Source organism: Alligator sinensis, unplaced genomic scaffold (assembly GCF_000455745.1).
Source record: "Alligator sinensis unplaced genomic scaffold, ASM45574v1 scaffold1542_1, whole genome shotgun sequence".
Lineage (NCBI taxonomy): Eukaryota > Metazoa > Chordata > Crocodylia > Alligatoridae > Alligator > Alligator sinensis.
In genome coordinates, this window is record NW_005842452.1 from 565,265 (window position 1) to 587,400 (window position 22,136).

General features: G+C 50.9%; 1 protein-coding gene across 1 annotated transcript in view; it reads left to right on the forward strand.

The window, feature by feature from the left end:
- Positions 1-9,525: 9,525 nt before the first annotated feature.
- SP7 (Sp7 transcription factor) overlaps positions 9,526-22,136 on the forward strand; it is a 20,890-nt gene continuing 8,279 nt past the window's right edge. The window contains exon 1 of the mRNA XM_014523146.2: positions 9,526-9,680. Coding sequence (XP_014378632.2) covers positions 9,591-9,680 — 90 coding nt within the window. The 5' untranslated portion in view covers positions 9,526-9,590. The remainder of the gene's footprint in view (positions 9,681-22,136) is intronic.

Sequence of the window (22,136 nt, forward strand, 5' to 3'; positions counted from 1 at the left end):
ACAGGCTCTTCCCCAGAGGTGAGTGTGTGATATGATGCATGGATGCACCCAGCCTGCTGGTGACGCATGAACTCCATATACTCATGTGGGGGTAATGCCCAAGCATGCCTATATGCAGACAGGTTTGCACTGACCCCGCCATGATAACGCTGCTTCTGTGTCCGCAGGTTGATGCACTGCTCCAGGAGGAGGCCCGTGCCCACCAAAGCCTAGCCAGTTAGGGTGTTCTGCTGTACAAGGTAAGAGGCCTGGCCACTTGTTGATGCCCCAGCTTCTTGGAGCCTCTCCATAGGGATCCTGGGAGCAGAAGCAGGCAGTGCCAGCTCCAGCTTTGTCTGGGCCTGCCCGCCCCCTCATTAAAGAGGAATGTGCCCCTTGCAAGCCCCTCCGGTGGGGGCTGACCTTCCCTGGGGAGCCTTTGTCTTCACCCTCCCCGGTTGCAGCCCGGGGATGCCCAGCTGCACTGGATTCCTCTCTCCTGCCCTGAGCGGGGCTGGAGGGGTGGAGTGTCAGACCTCCCACAACCCCTGTTGCCATGGTATTGACATGTTGCATCACCATGGAGACCTGGCAGGTGAAGCCGAGGTCTCCTGCAAGGCATCCCAAAGGCACACTCTGCTGCTTTTCCACAGGGGGAAACTGAGGCAGCAGCAGAGTCACTTGCCTGCATCCACGCTGCAACCATGCAGCATGGATGCCCCAGCATAGCCACAGAGCCTGCTGCTTCAGGCAACAGTCCCCGCCATCACGATGACCCCTGCAGTGCCACTTATGTGCTGCCCCATTGTGCCAGGCTCTGCCCGGACACGTAATGCAGCCAGGGGGATGACCTCCAGCCTCCAACCGAGGTGTCCAGCCTCTGAGACCTCTGCCCTGCACCTCCTGCATCCTTCCCATAACCCCGCAGTGCTGGCTGTCTTTGTGCCGTGTTGCCAGGGCCTTGGTGGTTTGTTCCTCCAAGCTGGGCATGCTCCTACTACTTTCTGCAAATGCCCCCCGTCCTTTGCAAAGCCAGATCTCCCTGCAACCCCGCCATGCCTGGGGTGTCAACCTGGCCCCAGATAACTGAGTCTATCAGGGATTCTCCCTCCCGGTAACTGCTCTCATTCGTGAACTGTGCCAGTCTGATTGTCCCCCTCTCACAGGCTGTAGGATTTCACCCAGCGATTCCTGTGCTGAGTTCAATCACTTGTGGTTAAGCATGAGCGTGGCGGATAAAACAACATCCCGTCTTGATTAAAAGGCTCTGGCTGACAGGGCATCCGTCGCCTCCCTTAGGAGCCTCGGCTAATTCCCCTCCCTGTTCAAAACCTGCACCTTGTTTCCTTTTCGAGTTGTTCTGCATCCAGCTTTCCTGGATTTTATTCTGCTCTTGTCTGCTGCACCCCATGTCTCATCACAAAGGCTTGTCTATATGCAGATTCGAACCATGGAGTTAAAGCTCTAGGGCTTCTCTAATATGGACACAGCATGTGTATGATTTTACTGGCATACCTTTGGGATGGGAAGTGGAATAAACTATTCAGGTACTAGACACCTTTATGCTGATATAACTGTGTATTTCAGTCCTAACTGATATGGTTATAGCAGCACAGGTAATGTCTGCAAAGAGAAGGAGCAAAGAGGAGTGTGTGCATGTGTGTGTGTATGTATGTGTGTGTGAATCTCCATTGAGAGCAATGTCAATGACAGGATGCTGAGGTCTTAAAAATTGTGTCCCGTTGGGAGAGGAAATTGCAGGGATGAGCTGAATCTATTCTTGGGTCAGTCCTGTATAGTTGGAACATTTGTACCCAAAGTCCCATTTCTCTAAACACAAGAGTAGCCAGCAGTAGCAAGCAACGTCCTTGCCCAGAAACCCCCTGTCTGCTTCTTCAGCAAGCTCTGTGTCCAAGAAGCCCTGTCTCTCCGCCCCCTCTCATGCTATATCCACACTACAGCTGTTGAATCGCTATGGGAATACCACCATACCTGCCAAGGGCTCTAGAATGCATGGGTGCAGTTACAGGAGTGCAAGCATGATGGACACAGTTAGACAGGCAAAGCTGGGATTTGAAGCACTACAGTAAAACCAGCTGCGTTAATAAAAACCACTACACTTCATCAACATAGAATCACAGAGAAGTCAGGCTGGAAGGGACCTCCAGAGGTGATCTGGTTCAACCCCTGCCAGAGGCAGGATCATCCCTTTCCAAATCATCCTATACAAATCATTGTCTAATCTAGTGATTCTCAACCAGGGTGCCATGACCCCCTGGGGTGCCTTGAGAGCCTTTCAGGGGTGCTGTGGGATGCCATGCAATGTTGGTGCTGCTAGGTATGCGAGAATAATTCACTAGATAAACCCAAAGATTTCGAATAAGAATCCACAGTGTTAAAAAAATTCTGACCAGTTGTGGTCTTTCTGAGTTCTTTGCAATAGAAAAGTTGCCTTCTATTTTCCATAGTCAAAAAATGAGTGGAAACTAAGAGCTAGCATTTTCAAGGGGTGCCTTGAGTCTAAAAAGGTTGAGAACCACTGGTCTAGCTTATTGGTAAAACTACAGAGTCAACTCTGACACAACCACAAGACATAGCATCTGAACTGCCCCAGGTCAGGCAGGGGATCCCTGGTGGCCAATGTCTTGCTGCTTGCTGCAAGGGTTTTTAAAGTGTGCTTGAGATAGCCAAGGAAGTGAGCTATGCAATCCATTACAGAGGAAGGTAAAACCCCCACCGTCTGTACCAGTCTGACCCTGGGGTAAAATTCTTTCTTGATCCCAAATGTGGCGTCGGTCTGACCCTGAGCAGAGGGGAAAGATGCCCTAGTTAGGAACTTCTGGGTTTGAGTCCCAGCAGGAGCACTGGCACACCCCAGTCAAGATCCCCAGCCTTGGCTGCAGCCAACACCCAATCCCCCTGAGGGAAGGTGAACTCCCCACTCCTGACATATCTAGCAAAAAGAGGGGAAAAGAATCCCTCCCTGGCCCATGCTGGCAACCAGCAAAGCCCATCTGCCTCTCCAGTATGGGCTTCTAGTGGTCCAGTTGCTGTCAGTCAGAGACCACCTCTCATCACCTTCTTGATGAATACAGGTGTCTGTAGCACGGACATAGCCGGAGATATGATCCCAGGGCCAATGTGTTTAACTTGTGGGCTAGGGAAACTGTAAGCACAACCGGACGGTGGGACTAGCTGCCCGGGGAAGTGTTGGCATCTCCTTCCCTGGAGGTTTCCGAGCAGAGGCTGGATGGCTGTGAGTCTGGGATGGGTTACAGACAGTCTGTGCAGGATGAGACCCACTGACCATGAGACTCCTTCCAACTCTAGGTCTAGGCTTAACCTTATTTTCTAGCCGAGCTCTGCTGGTTTAGTCACGCCTGTGTTAGCCAAAGCCCACAGGGAACACAGAGCTCAATAACGGCCTTTGCTAGCCTGGCCCTGCTATAAACCAATAAGAATGGGAACTACACTTGATCACACTGGCCATAAACCCCCTTGGCTGTAACAGCAACCCCTGCCTCCCATAGGCAAGGCACTGCCTTGAAAGAGTGATCACTCTGCAAATATGATCCCTGAGACCGCTTTGTGCACATCCAGACCTGAGCTAACAGCATATTTCAGTGTAAAAGAGCATCAGTGTGAACTCACTGCTCAGGGATCTGGCCCCTCCCTGCAGGAGGGACCCCAGCAGCAAGGTGCCTGGCAATGTGGGGAGGGAAGGGGCATCATAAAGGGAGCTCAGTACTTCATGCTTTGCCCCACGCTTGCCCTTCCAGACCTATCTTAGGTCGGTCAGAGAGGGAGGATCAAACTGAGGAACAGATAAGCTGCGTTTGCTGGCTATCAGCAGATGGGGAAGGGGGAGAAACTTGGAAAGACCCCACCCAACCCTGAGACTATCTGGCTGCTTTGCTTATCGGGCACTGTTGGGGGGACCTCCCCTTTGCCAAGAGGGCACATTCGGGAGCAATGCCACCTCCTAAGCCTCACTGGTCAGATCCAGACTTGCCCAGCCCTGCCCCCCCCACAAATCTTAGGGATGCCCATGGGACCCTGGGGTCACTTCATTGAGGTCAGCAGAGTTGCCCTGAATTGCCCTAGAGCTGGGGAGCTCAGATCCTACCCACAGCTGTAGGATGGCTGGAAAAGCGTGCCCTGCTAAAAGCGGGCGGCTGGGAGGAAGAGGGCAGAGTAGCAGGCACTTGAGAGGACAGGTTTAACATGCAAAGTGACCTCCATAAATTGAGGACATGGATTGAAATAGGGTGAAATTCACTGAGGACAAGTGCCCAGACCTACCCTGAGGCTGCAACAATCAAAGGCACCAGGACAAAATGGCTTGGCTATGGCTATGATCTGGAGGGAGGTGAGGGCAAGCTAAATGGGAGTCAATAATGAAACCAGCAACCAGGGCTACTAAGGTGAGATATTAGGAAGCACTTTCTCTTCCTGAGGGTGGGCGAGTGCTAGGATGGATCTCTAAGAGTTTCCAGGGCCTCAGTCCCTGGAGGTTGGGAAGTATAGGTCAGATCAGTGACCCCAGCATTAAAAAATCAAGATCCAGGACTAGGAAAAAGCATGAAATTGGCTCAGAAATAAGGACATTTTGTAGTTATTTATCAAAGTAATAATAAATCTGGTGTTCTTTGAACCTGTCTGTTGTCTTTTACACCTCCAGGAGACAAATATTTCAGCCTTGCCCTTGGCACCAGCAGGGCAAGGAAGCTGCTGACTTGTTACTGGTATTTTTTCTTTTCAATGAAAGTTGGGATTCTGATATATTCACATGACTCTTGCAGCTGGGGATTGGACACCGAACTCCAGATGAGCTGGCCATATTGATTTCAACATCTCATTGGGCTTTGACTGCTGTGTCGGCAGCACAATGTTCTTCTCAGCAAGGAAAAAGAGAAAGGAAAAAAAGAGCCATTTTCTGCAAAGAACATTTTTTGCCAAACCAATTCATTATGTTTAAAATGTTCCCTAAAAACATTTGAATAGAACTTTTTTGGGTCCCTGCCTCTCTATTTCTTTTCTTGTCTTTTCCGCAAATTGCTCTTAGAAAAGGAAGGGGAAAATGATTATTTATGAGGTTTTTTTGGTCAAAAACGAAAATGTCTTATGCAGAAAAAATAACACAAAATCCAACCTTGTCCTCCTAAACCATTTTCTGGCCATCTCCAATGGGCCTAATTCTGTCCTGGGTCCCATCGTAACTGGAGAGAGGCTCCATAATCTCCCTGGTAGGCAGGATCAGGGCCCATGTTGGAGAACTGAGAACCTCACGTGGAATCTCTCTTGCAACAGCGAGTTACATTTGGATGGTAATATAAGAGCTGCCACCCTCGTGATCAGACCCAAAGGTCTGCTCACCCGGGATCTCATCTCTGAGAGTGGCCCAGGCTTGAAAGACCCCCTGATAGGCAGATAAGGGTCAATCAGCCCCCACATTAGCTCTCATCCAAGTCTCTAATAGTTAAAACATCAGCTTCAGCCCCAAAGCTGGAGGGTTCAGATCCCTGCCAACATGAGTGTCAGCTGTCCGCTCTCCGTTCAGCCCTGCTCCCAGCAGAGCTGCCCAGCCCCCCTTGAAACCTCGCTACGGTTTTGGTCTCAGCGGTGATTTCCTGTGGCAAGGAGTTCTGCAGACTAATAACACGGTGCTTGGAACAGCGACAGCCTCGATCCGCTTGGAATTTGTCACCTTGGGATGAGAGGGGAAAGCAGGATTTATGACGCCTTATTTTATAGTGTTTCAGGCTGGCTAACCCCAAGTGTGTGAAAACCCATGAGTCAGGGCCCTGCAAAGTCATGGGGCTGCCTTCAAATAAGGAGATGATGTCTATTTTAAAGACTTTGAGATTCTTTTCATTTGCCTTCTGGAACGAGAGGACCAAAGTGACGCCTTCTGGCCTTTAATACCTGTAAAATCTATGGACGAGAGGGACTAGAAACATCCGTTGTTATAATTATTACGCAAATGGGAGTTCAGGTTCTCCCCGAATCACACAACATCGGCAGCTGGGGCTAGGTAAAACAGCTGCACGTTTGTTTGTGACCGTCAGCCTGTGATGAGCTCTCGCGCAGGATCCACAGCACCTGGTCCACAGGCTAGGTCCATCACAGAGGTCAGTGGAGGGCTGGACCCAGGACACGTTCAGTGACTTTCGTGGATGAAAGCAGAAGAACAGGGGGGTCGTAACTTCATCATCTGTACTTCAAGCAATAGATGACAGCTGCCACCTTGTCTGACAGGCCATGCACTGAACCAGAGGCCTCAGCGCTAATGAGCCAGATGGGGCTAGCTCAGCTCCAAAGTGGGCACCTGTGACACACATGCCCTCCCAGACAGCTAGCCCCGTGGCTTTGTGCTCTTCTCGTTTTCCCTGCACGTGCACATGTTCCACTTGGTTTCGGTGAGAAACTCCATGCTTGATTGCTTCTTTATGGGCCTGCGTGTTTAGCCCCTCCGAGGCAGGTTGAGGGCCTGCCGTTGCCCCAATGGGGAAACTGAGGCACAAAAGGCACAAGCAGGACTAAAACCCAGGAGTTCTCCTTTGATACCTCCTCCCTAACCACTAGATGACAGTGCCTTTGGAGAAGTAGGTGCAAAACCCAAGAGTCCTGTGCAACCCTAGTGTCTTGCTGTAACAACTAGCCCCTCTTCCCAAAGAAAGGAATGGGGACCCAGGCAGCTTGTCTCCCCCTTGCTCTAACCACCAGACCCCTCCTCTCGAAACAGAACCCAGGAGTCCCAGCTGTCTCCTCCAGCATGTCCATCCCACATCCCAAGGTACCATCTATCCATCCCAACGCCGCACCCAGCCCCCAGCCCCAACTCCCAGTGACACCAGGGGTTGTGCCCCCATGGCCCACCCAATCTGGGAAGAGGGGGAACAAATTCATTCACTTCCCCCCTCCTGTCCTTGACTGGCCACTCTGTCGACGTGGTCCCCTCTTTGAAAGGAAGTCCTCAGCTTTGCCATTCTGGCTACATGCATTTTGAGAAGGTCTTTAATGTCATGTTGGAAAATCAATTTGAGGTCAGGAACACACGCCACTGCAATCTTTGATAGTTTTTTCCTCTCTTCCACCAATCATGAATTTGGCCTCTCCCCCCCCAGCCCTCCCCCCAGCCTCCTTTAAAACTTCAGATGCACAAAAAATAAATACTTCCAAATGTGCCTCTGACTGGGCAGCGAGCTGCTGTATCTTTAATTAGTGGCTTTCCTTCCCACTACCACTAACTAAGACGAAAATCCAGTCAAAAAAAGGTCGAGGCAGACCCCCATCGCAGGCACGGCCGCTGCACAGAGAAGGGGCTGGGGAGGTCTCAGAGAGCCAGGAAGGGGCTTCTTTTGTGAGCAATACACAGTCAAGTGATTGGGACCTGCACATTGCCACAGCCATGCAACCATGGTTGGGAAGGACAGAGAGAGCCTCTGGCGGGGGGACGGGTCAGGACACCTGGGTTCAATTCATGCATGATGGTGGGCGACTTTGCCGCCACGTGCCTCGGTTTCCCCCCTCTCTCCTTTGTGAGATCCACCAGCTTTTCAGACCCGGGGCTGTCTCTCATTGTGTGTTTGTTTGGAGTCCAGCACTGCAGGATTCTCCAAGTACTATACTGCAAATAATAATTAATGTTCTCCGAGCCCGTTCAAAGGCAAAGGCGGGGGGAGGGTGGGGGGACCAGGAGGTTGTGGGGCTGCTCTGGGGAACAGGCCAGCTAGTGCAGAGCAATTTATCTGAGGAGAAGCTGGGAAATTGCCGTTGAATCATACGTTCCAAAATGCCACATGGAGCATGCATGGAACAAGCTGATGGGAGCAGATTCAGCTCCCGGTGACACCAGACTCTGGATGAAGGCCGAGTCCGGTTTCACTCCTGGGTCGGTGAAGGCAATGCCATAGATTCTGATGCTTGCCCATGCTAAGGCCGTAGCTCGTGTCATCAGGCACCTACCCTGGAGGTTTTCAAGAGGAGACTAGACAGACACCTCACTGGGGTCACCTAACCCCAGCTGTCTTCCTGCCTAGAGTGGCGGGGCTGGACCCCATGATCTGCAAGGTCCCTTCCAGCCCCTAGCATCTATGAATCATGCTATCCCCACAGAGGCCCACTGTCCATCTCCCCTCAGCTGGTCCAGTACAGGATCTCCCTCACTTCTCTTTCCTCCTTTGCTTCTTCTCTCAGCTCTTTCCTTTCCCAACCCTGCTGTTTCTCCTTCCTCGGCCTGCCCCTTGCTCCCTGGGGATGTCAGCCACTTTGAAACAGGGCCCTTCTAGACCTGTCTACACTGTCACGGTGCTGAGCCAGAGCAGGTCCGAGTGCCTCAGCTCCCCTCCTGGGCTCCCTTAGGTGTGGTCCAGGGTGTCTCTAGGTGGGATGCCACACAGGGGCTGTATAGATCTTTTCCTAGACACCTGGGCCCCATTGCCTTCCTCCAAGTGCCACCGTTCACACCAGTGTGAAGCACGTGCAAAGGGCAGGGTGCACAAGGCACCACGGGGAGCTGCTGTCCAGGATGGCTTGGGGAGACAAGCAAAGGGCAAGTTAGACCAAGTGGGGTGGGATCAGGTCTGCAAGAGTGGTGCACATCTTCCCTGCCTTGGGCTTTGGCAGAGAGGATCAGCCTGGGTCTTGGGGTGGGACAGGGTCACTCCTTTCTTCCCCTTTGCATTTGCTTCCTGGAGAGAGAAGGAGCTGCGGGGGGCTGAGAGCGGCCGCACCAGCCCCGGGAAGCCCTGGGAAATCAAAGCAGAGCTGAACCTTGGCCAAGCCCCAGCAGTGAGAACCAGGGAAGAGGGGACCAGGCGTCAGGCAGCGCCTGCCTCCCACCTCCTCCTCCATGGCTTTCATTCCTCTGTGGCTTTCCTCCCGCATTGTCTCTGCTTTCCTTTCTTTCTCATCTATCTCTTTTCTTCTCCCTTCTATTCCCTCCCTCGGTTCAGTTCTTCCATTCCCCAGTTTCGTCCACTCTTTGGCTTCCTTCCTCGCCTTCCCACTATTTCTTTTTCCCGTTCTTTTCTCTTTCCTTCCCCTCCATCCTTTCCCCCTTCTTCTGTTTCATTTGATCCCCCTTCTCTTTTACCTCCCTTCTCTTTGCTCTCTCCCACCTCCTTTCTCTTTCTTCTTCCCTCCTTCCCTTTCCCCATCCTCCTCTTTCTCTTTTTTCCTCCCTCCGTGTCCTCTTCTGTCCTTCTCTCCCCTCTTCCTCTTCTTTCTTTTCTTTTCTTCCCCCTCCTTTTCCTCTTTTTCTAGCTCTTATGTCTTTCCTTTTCCCTCCCTCCTCCTTTTCCCCTTTTCTTTTCTTTTCTTAGCTCAGAGGGAGCCAGGATAAATCTGAAGATGTTGACTTCTCCCCCTCCACCCCCTTCCCTCCTCCTTTATTGGATACTAGCGGGTCCTCAAAGGCTCCTAGGCTGTAATTAGAGGGTGGATCCTAGAGCAATGCGAGGAGCTCCCCCACCCCCCAGTCCCTTCTAACTACAGATCAACTAGTTCCCTCTCCCTGTCTCTGCCTTCTCAAAATCTACTGCAACCGCCCCAGGCTGGGACACACTCAGAGATGGCATCTCCAGCGCTCGAGGTAATCTCCCCTCTGCATGCATTCAGGGGCCTTAGAGAATCCTGACTTAGCAGCAATTGGGTTTTCTCAAGCCAGGTGGAAGCTAAGCCCCAAGGAGCTGATAAAAGTAAGAAGCGCTCTCTTTTTTTTTTCTTCTTCTTCCTTTCTTTGCACTTTTATTGGGGGTTGTGGGGTGGCGATGAGGTTGAATCCATTGGGGGATGCTCCCCTTGGGGTATCTGCAGAGGGTGGGTAACATTGACCAAAAGACAGGGGCTAAACAGCAGAGATGAGAGATCTCCTTCCAGCCGGGGAGTGCGAGTAGCTGTGGGGAGAGATCCTGGCTGCCCTGCCTTCAGTGTCATCTGTATTTCGTTTGTGTGCGTGCGTGGTGGCAGGGGGGAAGCCTTGCAAAATCAACCCAGGACGCAGTGTGAGTGTGTGTGTGTTTAGGGAAGGGGGGGTCTTCTCCTTTTTTCCAATGCAAGGCAGAACTTGGAAGAGTTAAAATGAAATCCCTTGAAGTTTCTAGCTTCCCCACCCATCCCCAGCAGCGATAGCCTTTGGAGCAAAGGTTGGGCGACAGTCAGAAAACCAACTGCCCAGCCACTGTATTCACAAATATTTAGGTTTTGGTTGAGGACAAACTCACACTTCAGGGCTATTTTCAGGTTTTATTGGCTACGGATATTTCACAGTCTGGAGTTTCTATTTAAAGAGTTGTTTTTAAGGCTTATTTAAAAAAAAAAAAAATCTTTTTTTCATGATCCTATGGGATTTTACAGAGAAATAACATTAGATGGAACAGGGGGTGGGTTTTTGGGTTGTGTTTTTTTTAGGGAATAAAGTTGCTTGAGAAAAGTTTTCTGTTTAAGGGAGAACATGATAAGGAGGGGATTTAATTAAGGAGAGGAAATAACTGTTAGGGATGGCAAAGTAAAACCAGAGACAAACTCGAATGTTAATAATCAGAAAGGACCTGGTAACGAGAACAGCGACTAGTTTGAAATCTAATTTTCGGGGGTGTTGACCGATTTAAGGCCGGGAAGACGTGTGTTCATCAAGCCATGATCTATATTAAAAGCCCCCAGATCTGAAGGGACCTTCCATTGGTTTGAGTCACAGCCCCAGAAGGAAAGACGGCGGTGGTAGGAGGCACGACTCATGCTAGAGCAATGGTGTGTCAGCTTCCTGGGACCAGGTCGCGGGCACGGGGCAATGGGTATGTTAGGTAGAAGGAAGGTTATAAGGGGAAGTGGGGCTCAGAGTGGCACTGAACTGGTCCCGGGAGACCCTGTGACACAGAGGGTGTAAATCAGCATTGCTCCATTGAGGGCATTGGACCTAGGTGGCGGGCTGAGCTCAGTCATTGGGCCGGTGCCCCATCAGAGTCCATGGGGTTGTGTCGTCTTCTGTCACCCCATGCAGTGCCATACCTAGACTCCTGGCAGCCTCGGGTGAACTTGTAGTATTGGGTCCAACTTTGCCATTTATGATTTTTTTGTTGCAAAAATCTTTAACACACCTGTGGTATTAATGTCTTTAAATAGTTCTTTCTCAATTGATAACATTGCCTGCCTTATATATGTGCAATATTAAAACTTGTTTTTGCAATTGTAATTTTTTTTTTCATTTCCGGGCCCCCTTTCTGTCCAGGCCCCAGGTGGCCGCCTGGTTCGCCCATGCCTGTGTCCGAGTCTGACCCCATAGGGGAATCAACAGGGGAGATCCCAGCCAGGATGAAGGGGCCTTCGTGCTGGACACGATGGGTAGATCTCCAGCAGGTGTCTGGCCATGCCTCTCTGGGGAGCTAAGCTTATTCACATTGACTGAATCTAGCTATCAGAGCACCCAGAGCCTTGCAAGAGGTGGTCAGAGCCCTGCAGGATTGGCCCGACAGTGTTTTGAGGATTCCCTGTTTCTCTTTATGCAACTGGGAGGGAGCATATCCCACCACGGTCACTGCCACGGTGCCGGCGCAGGGGGCTTGCAGTGGGTATGAGCCTAGCCGAGAGACAAGCTTGCAGGTTGCCTCTGTCTCCAGCATGGAGTAAGCCCCGCTGGGGTCAGATCCTGTGCGATGCTGCATGCCCTGGGCACACAGCAATCTCAGATTTGGGCTCCTGAGCGTCCCTCGCCGCTTGCCCCATCACAGCCATGATCTGTGTCATATTCAGAGATGGCTTTAGGTGGGTCTTTGCTCTCCCAGGGCCCACCTACCCCATGCCTGACTTTCCACTGCCTTCGGTCTGCTCTGTCTGTACCTGGTTGTGTCTGCCTGTAAGGAAGCTACCCCAGTGCCCTTGATCTATGCTGCAGAGATTCTCCTGTGCCTGTAAACTCTTCTGAGAGGAGGAGTTAGATTAGGAGGGAATTACCAGGCTGGTGATCACGGGATCCCTGTCTTTCAACTCCCCCCCAAAACAGTTTCCTCCCTCCCTGCCCTGAATCCCCCACCTTCCATCCGAAGAGCCCTGGGACAAAAAAGAGCTGCCCTCCTTGATGAGCAGTGCCCTGTGCCCTCACCTTGGCTGCCACCCAGACATGGGAAGCCAGGCCTCAGTGGGTGCCCGAAGTGAGCTTGTGCCTAGACGCCAACACAATTAGGCTTGGGGGCATGGGTACAGCATGGGCAGGGACAAACATGTCCTCCTGGGAAGTGTCAGGCCCCTGGGTTCTGTTGAGTGGTGAGAGCAGGGCACTGCTCCTAGAGGGTGATTAGACTTTGAAGGAGTTTTTTCCAGTCCAGGAAAGCAGCATGACCTAATTGCTACTGGAACAGGTGAAGGGGCTGATCCAGCCTGGACCATGCAGGGAGGTGCAGAAGAAGCACGTGTCCCTGCTGCCAGCACCATCCGAGGCATGCAGCTGCAGGGGGAAGCAGGCAGGATGTGTGCCAGGGACCCATACGTGGCATCACTCAGTGACTGCAGGACCCCACCTGGGCCAGCTGGAAGACTGAGGTCGATGGACCTGAGTGCAGATATCAGGTTGGGGGCAGGAAGGGGATTCACTAACATCCCAAAGCTGGAGATGGGCACATCTTTTTGGAGAAAAAATCCCATTCCCCCTTTAAAAATGAACCAAATTTGACTTGGGAGCTGCAGTGGGTTCCACCAGGGGCCAGTGAGGCTCACGTCCCCCCAAGTCTGGAGGAGCTCAAGGCCAGATGGCAATCAAGCTCTGAGTGAGCCCAGCTCCCATTCAGGCCCCTCAGCACAGGGCTGGATTTCCCCAAGTGTAAACTCTGACTGCTCTGCTGCATCTCCAGCATGCAGGCTCTCCAAAGAGCCCATCACTGCATGCACTATATCCATCCTCAGCTCAAGTCCCTCCCTCTCTGCTGAGTCTTTGCAGACTTGACTGCAGAGCCTACAACTTGTTGCATCTGCTGAGACTCTCCAGGAGAGACCGGCTCTTCTTATCCCCCAATACAAAACACCTGCACCCTGACACTTCCTTTGCTCTTGGTGGGTGAAAGGCCAGAGGTAAAAGGTCTTTTATAAGGTAGGGAAGGTTTATCCCGTTGGATCTTCCCTGTAGATTTTTCTGCCCTGCAATGCTGGTTTGGTTATAATGGTCATTTATTTGTATTATGTTAGCACCCAGAAGACCTGATCCTGGAGCAGGACCCCTTGCTGCACTAGGTGCTGTACAAACCCAGAGCAAACTGGCCTCCCCAAGGGAGCTCAGAAGCTAAGAGGCAGTGGATGGGAGAGCACAAGGAAGCAGGGAAACAACAGGGCAGCATGAGGGGCAGGGATCTTAGGAGCCGATTTCCAAAGCTGCCTGGGTGGGGGAATGGTTATCATCATTAAGATGCCCCATCATCAGTGTCTCTTGCCATGACATCTTGGAGGCCCGAGAGGAGATCAGGGCTCTGCCGAGAGACAAGCTGAAGGATGATGCCTGCCCGAGAGAGCTCACAGGGTGACTGAAACAAAAGGTGGGTCAGTGGCACAGCTGGGAAGAGAAGCCAAGTGTCTTGAGGCCACTGGGAAACATCTCTCCCATTCAGATGAACCCCCTAGACAACTTGGAAGCCCCTTCCTTTGCCTATACCAATAATAGCTTTTGCAAAGATTAACAAGCCCCTCCTGCCTAAGGTAAGGCAGAGGTCATACGGCTGGGGAAACTGAGGCACGGGGTCTATTCATGAGGTGGGAACATTTGCAGCTGCCATTAGTGCCCTCTCTGTGGCGCTAATGGCACTCTCTTCCGGCTCAAATCACTAATACCTCAGAGACAAACTTTCCTATTTAATCTGACGTGCGTGTGTCAAAAAGTGGTGTATAGCTCCAGGCACGTGTGGTCAAGAACTTGAAGAGGAGCTGGTGCTGAAGAGGAAGGCACAGGGGGATGGGGTAGCTGATCTGATGAGAAGAGGAGAGTTTGGCTTGTTCAGGTCCTGGACAAACATAGGTAGAAGGCGAAGGCCACAAGTTAAGAGATCCCGTGGGTACAAGCGCTGTTGGAACAGATTGACTGGGGCTAGATGAAGGCTGGAAGGGAGAATATTGGGGCAGTAGGAGCTGCCCCCGGGCAGGGCACTGGGGACAAAGAAACCCAGATCCTTGTTAGAGGGGGCTTGGTACTTTTAGGAATGGATGACACCATGTCTGCGATAGCTGGGGGCTGCAGTCAGTGGCCAGTCCTATACCAGTCCTATACATTACTCTAAAGAAGGATGTTTGAACTGGATCAAATCTAAAGGCACCACAGCTTTAAACCAGATGTGACAGCACCTGGGCAGGGGTATTGCTAAGGCAAGGCTTTGACACATTTGGGTTACATGGATGCAGTCTGACTACTAGCTGTACCATGAGCCCTGCATCAGTTTGGCTCCATGGGTTTTCAATTCTATGTTATCGCTATTATGAATTGTGCCGATTTTGGTTGGCTGTGCCAAGATGCCAACAAAGAGAGGGGTCCCAGTGTGCTGGGTGATGCGCAAGCCCAGAGTAGCAGTGAATCCTTGCCTCAAGGTGGTGACAGCCTAAATAAATGAGGCAGATTCAGAGCAAGGAAGAGACCCCTGGGCAGAGTGAGCATTGTGATAGCAGCCAAAGACGCGTGTGTGTGCGTTGCAGAGAGGCTGTTGGAGGCCGTTAGAAGAATGTAGTGTTCAGTAATCTGAACACTGAACACTTTGACTTCCTGCCCTTTGGGCGGGGGGCTGGACTCGATGATCTTCCGAGGTCCCTTCCAGCCCTGATGTCTATGAAATCTATGAAATCACTCACAGCCAAAGGGGTCAGTTAAATGGAGGCATCTTCAAGGCCAAAGGGAGGATGGAAAGAGGTGGTTTTACGATGGTAGACACACAACAGTTGCTTTTAGCTTCTGGCCACCTATAACATTGGTGCAAGCCCCATACATGGAACCCGCTCTATGCTGGAATCACAGAGCAGGCCCCCGCCCCAGCTCCAGGGCCAAGTGTTGTGGCCCCAGCTGTGGAGACCAGGGCTTTATGCTTCAGAGACCGGCTGTCCACATTGGCATCGGCGCAGACTGGAGCTTGCAGCCATGCAGCACCTGGGCAGTGAGTCTGCGTTGAGCCATCTGTACTTCTCTTTCCCCGGGCCTCTGAGCAGAGCTGGCGCTATGGATCTGCTACTGTACAATGCTGAGGGAGATCCAGGATCAGAAATCCAGGCTCTTCCCCCTAACAGGCTGGGCTGGGAGCTATCATGATAGAGTAGGCAGAGGGGTGGGGGGGATGGGGATGAAGGTGAGGAAGCCTTCCTCACTGCAGGTGTCACAGCCCTGCATCACCCTGCGAGGGACAATGTCATGCCAGAGACTGTTACAGACCATGGGCCAGTGTGTCCACTGCCCTGAACATGGCATAGCAGCCCTTGTCCCTGGGCAAATCCATTCCTTGTAACACCAAGCTAATGGCTTTCACCCACACTTGCTACCTGCCTTGGCTTTAATTTTTTAAAATAAGAAGTCAGTTTGTAGCTCTCCTGGTTGCAAAGACAAGGTTGACAAGTTCCTTGAAATGCTCAGAAACCAGATGACAACAACAAAAGTCCCAAATGTTTCATTCAGTGTTAAAATCTCATGATTTTTAAGCCTGCCTCGTGATTCTTGAAGCCAGATCTGTAGCTTTTGAAGCTTTGAGGTGGTTGATGTTAGAAGGCGGCTGAACAGGGGCAGAGCAAAGTCCACAGTCTTGTAGCTAAAAGTTTATAAAAGTATAACTTTGGCAGCACCAAGATTCAGCTTTGGAAACAACAAAGGCCATTACTGAGCTAAGAAAAACTGTTTCAGAAGTCATCTGAGCTACAGGAGGACCCACCAAAGGAAGTGGGTGAACTAAGTTGCTAGATGATCGAGTGGAATAGGAAAGCTTTTCAAACAGAATTGAGAACAACAACAAAAAGCTTATCTCTATAATTAGTTGTGAAACTGGAGTGGCCAATGTGGTAGGATTTTATTTATTTTAATTAACTACTTATTTTGCTGGGAAGGAAGAAAGAAGGAACGAACAAACGAATGAACGAGTGAGCCAGAGCCACTGAAGAATAAAGCGAGAAAAATGAAAGAGGTTTCGTGCTCCAGGAAATGTGTTTCTGCTTTGAGGAAATTCTAAAGTACCATGAAATTTGTTTAGGTTTTTTAAAAAATATTTTTCCTAACTCCCCAAAGCTGAAAATCCCCCTCCCCCTTTTCTCCTCCCCTCCTCTCCTCTTTCCCTAGCAGCCTGAACACAGAGATTACTGCCTCTGGGCTGGACTGGTCCGGAGATCAGCATCCCCGTATGAATCAACTAAAGAAGGGACTATCAGCTCAGAGGCACAAGCCCTGGATGTGGTCTGGTGGCTGTGATCATTCTGATCTCCTGTATAACCCAGCACTCAGCGAGCTCATTTACTTGGAGCCTATGTCCCAGTACATGATGGATAAAAGCTCACTGAAAGCATTTATTTAAGTTGGTCTAATAAAAGATATATCACATTCACCCAAAAAACCTTGTCTGCCTGTGTCCTTACCAGGGGTGGGCAATTATTTCGAGCGGAGGGCCGCTTGCTCCGTTTTGGCAAGCCATCGAGGGCCGCATGACAGGCAGCCAGGGGCAGATCAATATTACTTTTCTAAATTTTTAGGGGCCCCTCAGGCCAGATAGAACCTGGCAGGCTGCATCCAGCCAGCAGGCTGCATTTTGCCCACCCTTGCCTTGGACCAACATGGCTACAACCTACACCATTGAAAGCATTGGCTCTTGATGAAGAAGCGATGGAGAATCCACCCTAAGGCCACTATCCATCGCCCCTCGTGCCACCTGCCATCACCCTCTCTTTCACGGATATGCTGCAAACCCCTTGTGCCAGGCTATTTATGTCCCCCGTACTCCTCCCATGCCAAAGTCCCGCATGCAAGGGGTTCTTTGTGTACCCCTCAAACTACGACGGGGTTCTGCATACGCTGTTCTCCCCTGCTAGGATCCTCCATTCGCTACACCTCTGAGGTCAACCCCAACCTCTGGGCATTCACCCACGGGTTAAACCTTCCTGCACTTTGACCTCTGGGGAGCTGAAGCACTGAAGGAAAAAAAAGAATAAAGACAAACGCAGGAGGTCAACATGTTAAACTCACCTGGGACACAAGAGCTAAGGGAGGTTTTGTTATGCTGGAATGTGCTAATTTCTGCCATCAACTCAGTCTTTGATCTGGAGAGAGCCACAGAGGTGCTTCAAGCTGCTGCCTTTGCGAGTCAGATGCCAGGGGCTTTAGGAGATCCACTCCCCCTTCTCCCTTGTCAGATATTTTTGATTTTCTCCCAAATCAGTAGGCTTCTGCCTAAAACCCAGCGCGAAACATTGGAATCCATCAGCTCCTGCTTGCAAAAGTCATCACGTTACACCCAGACAGAGAAATGCCATCAATTTAAGTGTAAGAGAGCTGAGAGAAATATTTTTTTCTTAGATGACTCCCAAAATCTCAAAAAATCAGTGTTAGCTTAAAAAAAAAAGTAGGGGAAATATATTTAAAAAAATAAACAATCAAAAAGTTTTCCATATGGACATTGTCAATGGCCTTGAAATAAAAATGGACATTTTTTCATTAAAAAGAGTTTTTAGAAAGGTTTCGAGAACCCTTAAACTGGAAGAAAACATTTGGTTTAGGGTTAAATATATGGGAATAACCCTCCTCAATTTTTTCCAGGGTTTTTGTTTGTTTGTTTGGCCAAAGAAAGGCCAAAATTTTCTATTCCTGTTTGACTGGAACAAAATATTTTTCAGATATTTTGTTCGGAAGCCAAACGAAAAAAAGTCATTAGCCCCTCAAGTCAACCCCCAACTTTGATCGTGATATTTTTGCTGAGCTCTGGGAGTGGGTGAAACAGAATTAAATGGCTCAAGGAAAGAATCAAGGAACAGGGAAAGGACAATACCTGCTTTATCTTGTATTAGCTCTTTAATGCGGAACATGGTACAGACCCCTTAGCAGAGAGGGACAGCCAGCTTTTCTCAGGTCTTCTTCCCACTATAGTGTTGGTCAGGTATATAATGGAGTTTGGGTGAATATGTGCTGGCTACACTGGGCTTTTACTGGTTTGCTCATAGCTGGAGGTTACAATATCAGTATGCCAATATAGCTGCACTCTTTGTCAGGAGGGCTTTGCTGGTGTTGCATCTTGATGTTCCCATAAGGACTGCCATTGCCTGGGTCAGACCACAGATCCATCTTGCCCAGTCTCCTGTGTCATAGGGGAAGAAAGAGGATGCTGAAAGGGAGAGTGAACAGGGTCTGACCAGGGTTTTTTTCCACTGTTCCTCTCACTTGCAGGCCTCCAGCATTTAAGGTCCAGGAAGATCTGATTCAGAGGCTGTATTCCTAACTCCCATGCTCAGGAGCTACTGATGGAGTCATAGCTCCATGCTGGAGTCATAGCTTTAGTCAGAGGTTACTATGAGGTGCTTTGGGGGTTGCTGGAAACCCCAGGGGATGGGCATTTCAGGGTTAGGTGCATGGGCTTAACCGGGGCCTAGATCCTCAGAGGCTGGACAGGGCTGTCACTACTGCTTACTCTATTTGGAAGTGCTGTTGAGCCACAGCTGGCAGGAGCTGTTCCTATATGGAGGGGCTCAGTGAGCCACAGCTGTATGGAGGGGCTGTTGAGCCACAGCTGGCAGGAGCTGTTTCTGTATAAAGGGACTTGGTGATCCACAGATATATGGAGGGGCTCAGTGATCCACAGCTGTATGGAGGGGCTCAGCGAGCCACAGCTAGCAGGAGCTGTTCCTGTATAGAGGGGCTAGGCAATACACAGCTGTATGGAGGGGCTCGGCGAGCCACAGCTGGCTGGAGCTGTTCCTGTATAGAGGGGCTCGGCAATCCATAGCTGTATGGAGGGGCTCGGTGAGTCACAGCTGGCACAGCTGGCTGGAGCTGTTCCTGGATGGAGGGGCTCGGCGATCCACACCTGTATGAAGGGGCTGTTGAGCCACAGCTGGCAGGAGCTGTTCCTGGATGGAGGGGCTTGGGGAGCCACCGCTGGATGGAGGGGCTCGGCGAGGCACAGCTGGCATGGCAGGAGCTGTTCTTCTTGCCCTTGGGCTCAGATTGGGCACTGCCTGGACATGAACTGCTCTCCCTGGGAATGCGAAAGGGAAGAAGAGGGGGTGGTTTCTGGGAGGCCGTGTGCTCCAGTGGCCAGGGGCATTGGGTTGCAGCCCCAAGACATCTGCATCTGCCTTGGGCAAGTCCTTCCCTCACTCAGTGTCTCCAGTCCCTCGCTTGGAGGCAGAGGCTGCCTCCAGGCTGTAACTCTGATTTGTCCTGGGCTTGTTAGTTGCCTTATAATAATGGCAATCCTGATGAAGCAATATTCTGTGCCTGCTCATGGTGAGGCCCAGGGCCTGGTTTTCATAAATCCTTGGTACCCAGTACCTCCCACAAGGGAGATCGCATCCCACTGACACTGTGGAGTGGATCTTCCCCATCCCCTACAGAGGGTCCTCTTTGTTGCCAGCCCTAAATCCCTCTCTCTTTTGCCTAGGGCCAGGCAGGGTGAGGCCAATGAGACCTTCATGGACCCATCACCTTCCTGGCTGCCCCCAGGCGCTGCTGACCAGTGGCACAGGCTTTTGTCAGCCTGGGGCATGCCAAGCCACGGGGGCAACTCAGCTGTGCCCGAGGGCTTTTTCTTCCAGCTACCTGACCCCCCCGCAGGCGGGTTCCCTCAGACTTTGAGGCGGCAGCGGCACTGGGGTCTGGCACTTGCCTCAGAGCAACCCAGTTGCCTCGGCGTCCCTGGGCGTTTGTGTGAATAGCTGAGGCTCGGGATGTTTCCGTCCGCCCTCCCTGCCTCTCGCCAGACGGCCGTGGTGTATGTGGGGAGTGGTGGGGAGCCAGGCAGCTCCCTGTCCTGTCACCCTGCCCAGACGGAGGGGCAGTAAGATGCAAGGAGGGGAGCAGGCATGCCCCTCTGCCCAAAAGCCAGGCGCTTCCCTGGTCTAGCTTCTGCGCCTGCCCTCAGCCCGGGCACCTGGCACTGCCACGGTCTGTTTGTGTGGGAAAACCAGCAGGGAGTCTCCCCGTCTGTTTAAAGAGTCGCTCTCCAGCCAGATTTGGCTCTGCGCACGGTGGTGCTGGGATGGGGTGAGCTTGTCAAAAGCTCAGTCAGGACATTTCCCCTGGAATTTCAGGCAGAGCAGCAAAAACAAACTCCTGCGACCCCGCCGGGGCCGGCTGCTCTCCGGAGGCAAGCGTGAGCCTGCGCGGGGCCAAAACACTTGTGAAATCACAGGCGGTGGGGCTGCAACAAGTGGCATCACTCCAAGATCCATCAATGATATGCAGGGAGTCCGTGCAAGCATCCCGAAGCTCTGCCCCAGCTGGGATCCTCCATGGGGCAGTCTCCGCTCGGGATGTTTCCATCTCCTACAGCATCTTTCACGGCTCATCAACATGCAAGGGTGACTTGAAACCTAATGCAAAGCCAAGCGCCATGTGGCTTTCAAATTAGGCCAACTTCATTAGGGGTTAGTTTAAATGTATTGGGAACAGATATAAGCCTAACTGGGTGCATCTATGGGGGCAGAGGGCCTCTGTTGGGCAGAGGGCCATCAAGGGCTGCATGATAGGCAGACAGGGGCAGATAAATATTAATTTTCTAAATTTTTTAGAGTCCCTGTGGGCCGGAGAGAATGGCTTGGCGGGCCACATTTTGCCCCCCCCCCGATCTACACGTTCATTAATGCGCTCTAGGAAATGGGCATTAAATCTAGTGCCTCCATTGTAAAGTACCAGAAAAACAGACTATTTTAATGCAATTAAAGACAAAATTTTAATGCAAAATTTGTTTTTGCAAAAATCGTGTTGGTCTAATAAAAGATATCATCTCTACTACGAGTCCTGATTGCCTGTTTGAATGTGCATTAGTGAAAGTGCAGGTTTTTTGCTTTAAGGCGCATTAAAATAGGCTAATGCGCATTAAAGCACACGTGTAGACACACCCACTGATGGTTAATGTGGAATAAAAATGTCCGCACGGGGTCTTTACGTCGGTTTAATGAAACTGGTTTAATTTGGCAACGCTACATCTAGACAGAAGGAAGGACACAACGGCTGGTGAATTAGCCATACTAACGAACTAGAGTGGAGCAGAAACAAAGTGAAAGGGACCCATTTCCCGGATTTCCCGTGGCCTTTCCCCTCAGCCATGAGCTCCTTGAAGAAAAGATCATGCCTCGTGTATCCTAAAAATTTGCACCAATGCAACTTTAAATCCAGCTGCTTTGGAGCGCTGCAGCCTCCTAACGCACTTCCAGTTTTAACCCTTGCTAAAACTGACTTAGCCGCAGTCAGCGATTTCCCCGCGTAAGCTCACTTGATTTATGTGAGGCATACGCTATTTTAAGTGTGTCTACATTAGGCATGTCAGTAGTTTAACTAGACTGGTTTGTACACTGGTACAGCGTCTCTAGCATACAAGGCTGCGTCTTGTTATGTTTGGAAAGTTCCTAGCACATTGTGGGCATAACCGGAATTCTAATAAAAATAGTCCCAGCTCAGAGAAATTACAAAAAAAAAGTTCAAAAAGCCACAAATAGTGAAAAATAAAGTGCTTAAAAATATGATTTCTGAGCTGACAATCACCCTGTAATCGCATACAAATCAAGGGCTGTGCGTAGTAACTTACTCCTGTGTTGTCCCAGTTGGAGCTCAGATCTGTCTACGCCCAAAAGCTCATGAATACAGAGAATCTCCATCAGCAGTCGGCAGTACGGGACTTATGACACATAGCTGAGCAGCTACAGTTCTCTCCAAGAGAGGGTAGGCATACATGTCCCAAACCTTTCGAAGCTTCCTCAGCTCCGTGCCACCCACAAAGCCAACAGGAGGGAGGCTGACTAGCGGTAAAGTGTTAAGGAGATGCCCCGCTCTGCATTTTGCATTTCGAAGACATGACGGATAGATGCAACATGTGGGCCAAAGCCCCTGAGCGATTAGCTGGGAACGGGATTTGTTTTTTACGCGCTGCATGTCGGAGTTGGCAAAGCCCGGAGCCCCCAGAGCAACAGATTAAAAACATAAAGGGAGCAAATCAAGAGGAAGTCGTTTAAGGAAG